The 10755-nt window shown below is 48.0% G+C and overlaps 1 protein-coding gene across 1 annotated transcript; it reads right to left on the minus strand.

Moving 5' to 3' along the window:
- Nucleotides 1–4916: 4916 nt before the first annotated feature.
- Nucleotides 4917–10755, minus strand: GINS3 (GINS complex subunit 3). The gene is made up of 3 exons (XM_040615739.1): nt 10502–10755; nt 9791–10024; nt 4917–7180 (listed from the first exon to the last, which is right to left on the minus strand). The coding sequence occupies exons 1-3, from the start codon at nt 10673–10675 to the stop codon at nt 6950–6952; spliced, it is 639 nt and encodes a 212-aa protein (XP_040471673.1). The 5' UTR covers nt 10676–10755; the 3' UTR covers nt 4917–6949.

Raw genomic sequence — 10755 nt, forward strand, 5'->3', positions numbered from 1 at the left:
CCACCAGCACAGGTGAGGCAGGACCCTCCTCCGAAAGCCTTTGCTAAAGAGTGGGACTCCAACAGTTGTTCCATTAATGATGACCAGGGCCTGTGCATGGCTCCCCCCATGACCCTACGCTCCCTGAGCCCAGCCAGTCGCCCCCCTGCAGTAGAAGTGGCTGCTCAGACCCACGGGCACAAAAGGCACTTAGGAAAGGGGCTGCAGGATCATCAGCTCCCACTCCCCAGGTGTCAATTAAACACCCCAACTGCCAATCTTGTATTTGTAAGTGACATGAAGGCAAGAAATTCACCTTAAATCACTGCTGTGATGGGAGCCTGCCCAACCAAGATACAGCCACGCTGCAGAGGATGGTGCTATATCAAGAGAAACGGGCACATCAGAAGATTGTTTTGATGGTGCCTTGACCTTTGTATCCGCTTTACTGCTTTCTCCCAAGTACATCACTGCCACGCTCCCCACCTACGGGACTATGTCATCATCTCCTCACTCTTTTGCTTCAATGCCTGAGAAAAAAACACATGCTGCATCCTAAGCATTTGACAGCTCCTTGGTCTGAAGTTAGGGAACAATTTGCCTTTTATGTTCAGCAAAAAACCTCCTGTTTGTAGGGGTTTGTCATAATCCTCCTCATGCTGCTGCTTTACCTAGGGAGAGCCCTCAAGGGACTAACAGGACAGCTAGAGACGGGCCCAGCCTTATAAGCCACACAAGCTGAGACTGCAGGTTGAGCTTTCACAACCTCCTTCTGCTTTTTGCTGTTTTTTGTGCTAAGGCATCATAACAGGGGTGGAACGGCACCATCACAACCCTCAGGAGGCAGCTTCTTACCACTGCCCATTTCCAGGCACAATAAAATCTGGAGGGGGGTGGGGGTAAGGCTGGGATTTTTAAGGTTGCAGTTTCTCAAGCTCATCTGTAGGCAAACTGGGATTCTTATGGTGAAGCTATTTTTGTCCGATCTTATAGGATCCCAGCATAAACAGAAGATGGCTTCCAAGCTTTTAAAGCAATCTTCATCCTTGGTGTCTCTCTTCCATTTCATAGGCTAACTGAAAGTAAAATGCTTTTAATGCGTAGTTGTGAATGAGAACCTGAGCCTGAAACAGGGCCAAGAGCAGTTTGCAATGCATTTGAGTGCCATGACTGATCGTGGGGTGCTGCTGTGCTCTTACACCTTCCAGCTGGAGCTGGGGAGAAGTAGGTTCCATGCTCTGTGTTTCCAATGAGGCTGAGCTGACAAGCTGAGGAACCTCACCTTCCCCAAGGGAATGCCAGCTGCCTTCTCTGTGGCTCCAGCAATGCCACATCCTGACACAGCAGGATGCAGCGCTGCAGCTGTGGCCAGAAACATGCACCAAGGCAGCCACATCCCTCACCTTCCGCATCAGCACGATGTGCCGTTCCCCTGAGAAGCTGTGCCTGGAACACCACACCTAGATCTTGGCCCAGCCAGAGAGCACCCTGAGGTGGTACACGCTGCGCTCTGCAGCCCGCCTCTGTGTCCCTACGCGCTCCTTGCAGCCCAAACCCTGCTCAGCCCGAGTGCTGCCTGCGCCTTGCCTGCGACCCAGCACCTGGAAGAAAAGTGCCTTCTGTCCTAAAACACCAGGGATTTCTGCCTTGCCACAGGGCTAGCTGGAAAATCTGAAGAAGGTGCCTTTCCCCCAAGGCGTGGGGGAGCACTGTGAAGAGCTGCAGCTGTACGGCTTCACAAAGGCTAATGAAAGGCAAAAGACCACAGTGTGTCCTGCCAATCCAGATAGAAAGGATACGAAGGCCGCTGGCACTGCTCGGCAGCCTGCCATGAGAAATAGCTCTTCAAAAATAGAAGCCTGCTAATCTCAGGAACCTGCTGGTATTGTCAATGACATTAATGAAGTGTTTCAAAACCGAGAACAAATGCCTTGGCTTTTTGGGGCTTTGCTGCCCCTTGTAATTTTCCACAATGGCCAAGGAGCGGTCCAGCAGTGGCAGCGCGCTGCTCTTCGTGCCGCTCTGCTCTCCTGCAGACCCCCCAAATGGGGATGGCTCTGCCAGGCTCCCAGCAAGCTTGGCACCTGTGCAGGAAAGCCTGGCCAGCCCTCAGTGCTCAGGGAAGAAGAGGCTCCCAGGAGCAATTTCCTCTGTGGAGTGAAGCCCATTAAGCATACTCAATGGCAATAGTGCCTGGGAGAGGCAGAAGCTCACCATCTTCCTCTTCCCTCGTCTTCAATTCTTCTCTTGAGCCCCTTCTGGGTTCTTTTCTATTCCAAGGTCCCTCTCCAGCTCCTGCCTCCTCCTCCTCCTCTCCTTTGCCTCCCCACATACCTCCAGCTCTCTTTACTCCAGTCTTTGGTTTCACCCAAGCAACGATGTGCAGCCTGGAAGTGGTCCTGCAGTTTATTTCCTGAGATGTCACACCATTTACAAGAGTAAGTGAAGGGACTTCAGGACCCCTTTGAACGGGGGAGAACCACACTGACTGCTGGACCTGCTGCCTGAGAGCCTTCGGATACTCCCCCTCTCCCTTCCTGCTCTGCTCCCATCATCTCTTCTCACTTATCTCCTGCTCCAGCAGACCCAAAGGAACCACTGCAGCTGCCACCTCCTGCCTTGCTCCGCGCGGCTGGCTGCCTTCCCAGGCACGCCGCTCCCATGGCCAGAGGCTTCCAGGGCTACCGTGGGTGGCAACTTCGCCAAGGCTGCTTTTCTTGCTCCTTGGCAGCTAGAACCACTCCCTCCAACAAGCGATGGGGAGAAGAGGGTAGATGCCACTTTTCTTCTCCCTGTCTCTCCTTGTACCAACAAATTCATGAGGACATATTGTAGAGGTGGGAACGGCCACAGGCAGAGCACAGCTCCATCCACTGCGGCCAGGGGCCACATCATGGCAAATCTGCCCCTGGCAGAAGGGCTTTGAGCTTCGGCACAGTACGTGTTCAACACTGAGCTCAGGCTGGCAAAGAGAGAACAGACATGGGGATGACCTGCTGATCTCTTGCCTTTCTGATCTCTGTGAATCACAGCCGTTACACACGCATGCAGTCAATCCTAACTCTACTTGTGAGGCTTTCCCGCTGAGGAATAAGCAAGCGGCACTTTGTGAAGAAGAAAGCAGCAGAAGCCAGGGCACCAACCCCTGCAGCCTGCCCCTCCCCAGCCCATCGCAGTGCCGCAGGACCCCCCGGGGCACTGCCCGCTCCAGCAGAAGCGAATCCTGCACCCACTGGGCAGCACCCAGCACCCCATGGGATCACCACGTCTCACAGTGGCTAAAATGGCACAGCCAAGCGTCTGCCCATCTCCGCCTCTGCTCTGCTACTAGTTCCTGGCAGATTTCTCACCACTTCCCTCCTTACAAAGCAAGCAGCAATACTTCATGTTCACGGCCTCTGCCAGCCATGACACCCGCTCTGCTCCTGCGCTCAAACCTCGGACAAGGCCGCGCAGCCTCAGCTCTGCTTTGGATCTCACGTGAGTTGTGTTTCTGCCTAGCAGACACAACAGAAAGCCCCTTGGACACCTAGTTTGATCTCACAGGCCAAAGAGGGTTCTCAATACCTTCAACTTGAAGCAGTCAAGACAGGGCCTGCACAAAAACAGTCTTAAACTCAGTGCCCACTCTCCTGGCTGCCGACCACTGGCCTCCCCGGACAAGGCCCCTCCCGTGGCTGTTGCTTCAAACTGCCCTAGGAATTACCGGGGGAGCCCAGCACGCGCAGTTCACAGCAGCAGAGCTTACTGCAGACTCTGGCAGAAAGGAGCAAGACAGTGTCCCCCAAACCGCGTCAGGCCAGCAGGGTGTAAGGCTCCAGCCCAACTGCGTGTCGCACGTAGGCTGAGATGATGGTACTGTTTGAGCAGAGCACTCAGAGCGAAGCTTCCACATTCACTGACCCTGGTTCATTGCAGAAGAACCTTACTGCTGAAGAGCCTGGACTGATTTGTGCACACGTGGTTACAGGACATGATAAACTAGACAAAAACTAATACACTAGGATCACATACGTTCAGCTCCAGCCAGCTGCTGTAGGCTGGCATTCTCTCCATAGCAATGTGTACATGACAGTAACGGGTTCACGCAATCCCTGGCGTCCTGCTGCCAGAGCATCAGGCTTGGTTTCAGAACAAAGGCCATCAGGCTGTTCCCACACCCAAAAGCCCCCTGGGCCTGGATGTAAGAAGCAGCTCTCAGTCAGCAACAGTGTGCTAGAAGATACAACTCAAGGCAAGTACTCAGATGGTCTTCACCCAGAAGACACGTTCAAGGGAGTCCCAAACTGGCAGGGCTCCCTTCATCTGCCTGCCCCACACATTGCCTCATCAGCACAGAACACAGAAAAGCACGTTACACCCACTAGAGTTCAGTTCCCAAAGCCAGTCTTGCAAAGCAAAACCACCACATCAGATTTTTTAAAGGTCTTACTGCTGTTTATTCCTAAACACTGAGGGTTACTAAAAGTGACATTGCCTACTTACAAAAATCCAGTGACACTGAGGACTACTTCAGGGATTTTTTTTCTTCCCATTCTTAAAAGTAGCTGCATAATTTCTTGGCAAATGAGCAACCATCTGCTTGATTTTTCTCCCAGCAGTAAAGAAGAAAAATGTTCTTACAAATGCAGAAAAATGAGTTTGGATAGTCACCAAAACCAGTCCAGAAGTTGATGAACTACTGGGTTTGGTTATAAACCAACTAGATCTCAAAGTCATCATCTCATTAAAATAATCCTTCCAATTAAAAAATGCTTCTCATCACAGGTGGATGAAAACTTGCTTTCCTTGCAGCAACACAGCTCTGACATGCTACATGAAGTCTATGCCACAGCACCTGGAGTAGTAAGGTACGAATACAGACAGTCAACTCCTACCTGCTACCCACCACTCTACAACAAAGTCAAGGTAACACAGAATCACCTCCATCCACTTGTGTTTCACAGAAATGCAATTTATAAAATCAATAGCTTATTGATTGGTCGGCCATGTCTCACCCATGACTTGAGCAAACAGCTATTACCCACATGGGATAAGTCAAGACAAAAACTACTACACACAAACGACTGCACAAATGTAGCTCCCAACCGTGTTACCTGTAAGAGAGGGGAATGGTATAAGCAGGATTGCATTATCTGTCATGGCCAGTTTTTAAGAGACCTGCACTTTCTGACCTATGACTGCTTTTCCTGCTGCAAGGCAATTAACAACAGACATTTTACATCATGAGCATCCCCTTACAAAATATTTATTCCATATAAAAATCCGGAAACTGACAAAAGACAAAGCTGCATGAAAATGCACAGACTATTATGTGCCATTAAGGCATTAAGTGCAGCAGCGTTTGACCTTGCATGTACTTGAAATACTTCCTTAGGCACAACTTCCAATTAGTCTCCTGCGGCAGGACAGCTGGCCCTGTGCAGCTGAGGCAGAGATGCCAAGGTGCTTGTGAAGCCAGCACACTGTCCCCTCTCACCACCTCCAGAGGCAGTTTTCACTCCTCTGCCCAAGGAATGGCCGTGCACCCTTTGTACTTGAGGTTTCCAGTTTGAAGTATCCAAACATCCAGGTGCATCTGCAAGTCCAGTTAACAACTCCAAGATTTGGATCTTGCTGTCATCTCCCAGTGATTCCCACAGAAGAGGAATCACTCAATACCATTACACTCTGGTTCCTCCACTTACGTACTCTGCAAGGTCCACCTTCTACAGAATCTTAGAAGCATCTGCAGATAAGACATCCACAAGATGTCAAATACCTGCCTCCAAAGGGCAACCACCTTGATGACTATGGGAACTAAGTCCTACAGAGATAACCATCTGTTCTCTGCCTCCAGTCCAGTGAGATTTCAGACAATCTAGGTTTAAGGGCATCCATGTGGAAGGATAACCACTGTGTTCAGCAAGTTCCAATTCCAGTTCACTCCTACTGGCAAGAATGACATTTACTAGTATCACTTTGCTAGGATCATTCAAATGGATCAGAAGGAAGGAAACTCAGCTCATTTGCTCTGTCCCTTCTACTAACCAAATTTAGTAATCAGAAGAACTCCTCATGGGAAAACAGATGGCTCAGAGGTTGCTAATGGGGGAGAGCTTTCATTAAAGTTGTTGCTTCCAATCTGGTCTGGACTAACTCTTTGTTGCCTCCTCTGTAAAACAAGTGGAAGAGCTTTAACAGCCATCACAGAAATGCGTCCATCATAAAAGTCACTCACATCAAACGAGAACATTCTTCACCCCATGCAGCATCAAGCTGAGAAGGGCCGAGAGAGAGAGAGAGAGCGAGAGCGAGAGAGGATGAGGTGGCACTTGAGACCTGCATGGCCACTTCACTTGCTACATGGGTTAGAGGAAGTATTTTTCTCCAGGGCATTAACACTGTACAAACGTCAGCAAAGAAAAACATTCCAGCCTCACAAAGAGTCTGATCTGCCTCCATATATAAGAAAAGGGAAAAATTCAACGCAATTTTTACCACTTTTTTTTTTTCCCTGCATCATTGCGGCTCTCCAAAGAACAGGGAGCCTGGAAACAGCTGTTCCCAGGAGGCTGGAAAGGGAAGGGCAAGATGAAATACATAGAATTACACTATTTTTCCAAAGGGATCTGGTATTGTAAATATACATTCAGAATATAAAGAATAATTAATATTAATTACCCTTGTACAAAATCCTCTCATACCCTTTCAGCCAGGTAGTAAACACTTTTAACTGAAAATCCTCAGGAGTGCTACGAGTAAGCTAGTAAGCTGAAAAGATATTCAGTGATGTGATGCCATCTATTTTTCACACCCTTGCCATTTGCTTTTAAAAGTTGCACTAGTCTGATCCAAAGACATTATAGAGAATAATTCCCATTAACGGACAGGGAGCCTGTCCTTCCCAAAGCTGAGAGATCCTTCTCCTCCGTGACAGGCAGACTGTAAATCTCTGTGTCGCTCACTGTAGCTGCATGTTCTTCAGGCTTTAACCATCCATATCTGTGAACTTTCTTTTCCCATAATTCTGGATCAGACTGGAAGCTGTGATTTGAGAAGCCTGTCCTTTTTCCCAGCACTGGAAGTCATTCAGCCCTTTCTGGCCAGCTTGAAATAAAGCTCGCTCCAATTCATCCAGCCGAGCCACCAGCGCTGATGTGTCTTCGTTGTAGGCATTCTGAGAGGAGTCCATGATACGACGAAAACGGCTAATAAATGTCTAAAGGAGATAAGCAAAATTACTGACAGGTTAACACAGAGGCTTCTTCAGCTCAAACGCTAGAGGCCTAAGCTTTCAAGGCTGAAAAGCCAAAAGTAACTAATCAAGAGTCTGCAAAAAACATAACACTTTATTAACCCTGGATATGAAGACAAACCATTTACTTCCTGCATGAGCTGAGAGAGCAAGTGCCCGATATACTGGATGGGAAGCAAGCACAGAATTAGATTTTGGCTGCTTCCTAATGACAGGCTTGAGCAGACCACAGGGTATAACACAATTATGATACATTCCATCTCACTTCATAAGCAGTCATTGCTTTAGAGCAGGTGAAATCAATCTCGTACCACAGCAGCTGCTGCAGGAACATCAGGATGCAACTTGTGAACAGCCTGGAAGTCAAGCCAAACTGCCATTTTCAGTATGCCAAGAAAACACTCAACCATTAAAAAAGTCAAGGAAACAAATCTACAACTAATAAATAACATTTTAAAAAGCTAAGCAACAAGACATATTTAAGCATCTTTATTTCTCTCCCTCTCTTTGCTTTTGAGAATTAAAAAGAAAAAAGGGTCAAAAGTGTTTGAAAATTGTGGGTTTTATTTCAGAAGCTGATTTTACAATCATCAGAACTGTAGTATTTTAGAGATTTACTCACAGGATAAATAAATTATAAATTAACAACTGTAATTTTGGCTTTTTCACTAGTTATACTTCACATTTATAGTTTCTGAATATTTGGGAGAGGGAGGTTTTTTGGCATTTTGTTTATTTTTGAAGTCAGCACAACTCCCCTCTCGTTTGCTTTTGATAAAGAGAAAGCATACCTTGCGTGCTTTGATTTTTTTGTCAACAAGTAGTATGTGCTAATGTGGCTTTTCTCCCCCAAGATGTCCATTAGCAGAAAGAGAAAAGGCAAGGAAAGGTGCGGTCACTTCCTCAATGCAGAAAGCAAGCTTTCAGTGGACAACTCCAATAAAGCAGCAGTGCTCTAAAGCCTCTCTGCATCAGCCTTCATTTAAAGAACAGTGGAGGAAGAATAAAAAAGCCAATAGCAATCACCCCAGGCTACTCAGAGCTGGCTGAAGAAATAGCAGAGCTGTTAGCGGTTAACTTTAAAAGCTCACTGAGCATGGAGTCCGGAAACTGGCAAAGATGGTATCTATCTTTTTAAAGAAAGGGAGGAAGGACGAGCCAAGGAATAATAAATCCATCGGTATCAATTCCTGGAAACATACTGGAACAAATACATTATACATAAGCTTCTGCAAGAAAATGGAAAGAACAGTAACAGCCAGCATGGACTTGCCAAGAACAAACTTTGCAAGACCAGCCTAGTTTCCTATTCTGGCAGGACGCTAGGACTTACAAAGGTAGGAAAAGCAGGAGACAGGCATCTGTCATGGGGCATTCTTGTAAGATTTAGCTAAAGTACCCACAGATGGCCAGTAAAGACATTTATCCATAGCTCATCAGGAGGGAAGAACGTCCTGAGTGGAGTTCAACAGGAGTCTATCTGGAACCAAGTACTGTTTGATATATTAATTAAAAACTTACTGAAGGAACAAAAGTTATGCTTATTAAATCAGCAAACAATATGCCAAAGAAGGAGGGATGGCTGGAAGCATGTTGGGGAGCAGAACTCTTAATTCATAATAACCCTGGCAAATTAGAAAGATTGTGTGAAAACAATGGGATGTAATTCAGCTGGGACTAACATAAGGTTCTTCATTAAGGCAGAAATAGGGAGCCCATACAAGTGCAGGAAGAGGAACAATTGTCTGCATATGCAATCTGTGCCATCTTACTGTGGACTGCAAACAACTCCCATCAATGCTATTGTATCATGAAAAAGAAAACCAAGATGCTGCACCACAAAGAGCATTGTGGCCTACATGATGAATTCACAAAGTAATCTTTTTGTTTTCATCAGCACAAGTCTTGAGCAGGACACTGCATGCTGTTCAGGGCACTGCACATCACAGCGGATGCAGATCAACTGGAAAGAGATCAGCAGTGCACAGTAAGAACAATCAGAGATTAGAAAGCATGACCCACACAGATACCAGATGAACTGGAACTGCTGCAGGAGGGAAGAGAATAATCTGTCCTCAGCATTTACTTTGTATGAAACAAACAGAACAGAGCTTGTATTGATGCAAAAAGTTTTAGACATTAGAGGAAACCTTCTAAGATTAGGAAGGCAAAGCTTTGAAACAGATTGCCCACAGTAGCGTGAAGTCTCACCATTAGAGCTTTAAAAAGAGGACAGAAAAATAGAAATAATAGAGGGTGAATTAATTGTGCCTTGCAGCACAGGCACAATTAAATTATCTTACATATCCTCTCATCTTCTTTTACAGGATTTTATGATATACCATATTTATATTGTGGAAACTCCAAGCCAGAATTACACTCTTGGATACATACTTGAGGCTTCCAGCACTAGACTGTGCAGTTGTCAAAGGGGTCATCCTATACCTTGATCTAGACATCCATGTTCAATCCAGAAGTCATTTGGATTAAACCAGGATATTTTTCCTGAAGACTGCTAAGCAGCTGGGAACAACAGGAAGAAACCAAATTTCCAGACTCAGTTCAGATACTTGCCTGCAGGATAGTCTGAGCTATCTCAGGATTCTCTGGATTGTCAAAATTCAGGAGCTGGGAGCCAAATCTGTAGTAGTATGGCCCCATTTTATGCAGATCAACCACATTAGCATCGGCGCTGAACACCGTCCTCCAGGCTTCCTTGTAAATCTTCGGCAGTTCCACCGAAATGATTCTTCTTTTGCTGTCATGCAGGCCTTTGGCGAGCCACAGGGGTATTTCCAGCTTTGAGCCCTGCACGAGTGAGAAAACCCCAAAATTGTCCTTTTGCCACGAAAATATGGGGGCAGCATCCCTGGGCGGGATCAAGCTCTGCTGGTGAATGACCCAAGAGTGCAAACGTCAGCTTTGCTTTCAGAACACTCCACTACAATTGTAATATAAACCAGACACGCTTTAGAAGCATTAATTATTACTGCGAGAGCCTGAAAGTGGATTATTTTTTTTTAAATGATGCTGTACAATCCAATAACTGTCAGGTGATTAAACAGCAGAAGAAAAACCCCAAGTGAACAGCGGCCAGCAGCAGCCGCAGGCGCGCAGCGGTGTGCGGCCACCCCAGCGGGCCGGGGGCGGCTGGGCCCCGGGCCGCGGCAGAGGCCCGCACCGGGAGCGCAGGCCCCGCCACCGGCCCGGGAGGGGGGGCGCGCCCAGCCCCCCGCCCCGCGCGGTGCCTGCTGGGAGCTGCGGCTCTTCCCGCCACCGCGTTACCTCAGGGATCGTGTCGCCGGTGCCGGCCCCCTGGCCCAGCGCGAAGGCCAGGCGCGGCAGGGCGCTCTCGGCGCGGCCCGGCAGCTTCTCCTGCGACATCAAGATGTCGTCCAGCGACAGGAAGTTCTCCTCCAGGCCCAGCCCGGGGCCCACCGGCAAATACGCATCGGCCATGCCGGGGCGAGCGGGTACCGGAGCCGCCCCGGTGCCTCAGGGCTTCCGCCGCAGTGGCGCATGCGCCCTGGCACCGCCCG

This window comes from Falco naumanni, chromosome 15 (genome assembly GCF_017639655.2).
Source record: "Falco naumanni isolate bFalNau1 chromosome 15, bFalNau1.pat, whole genome shotgun sequence".
In the NCBI taxonomy this organism is placed as follows: Eukaryota; Metazoa; Chordata; class Aves; order Falconiformes; family Falconidae; genus Falco; species Falco naumanni.

Excerpts from the sequence above, each read along its gene's own strand:
- GINS3 (XM_040615739.1), bottom strand. The coding sequence starts at position 10,675 with ATGGCCGATGCGTATTTGCCGGTGGGCCCCGGGCTGGGCCTGGAGGAG. Across the intron at positions 10,025-10,501 it reads CCGGCGACACGATCCCTGAG|GGCTCAAAGCTGGAAATACC; the intron begins GTAACGCGGTGG and ends TCACTCGTGCAG. Across the intron at positions 7,181-9,790 it reads TAGCTCAGACTATCCTGCAG|ACATTTATTAGCCGTTTTCG; the intron begins GCAAGTATCTGA and ends TATCTCCTTTAG.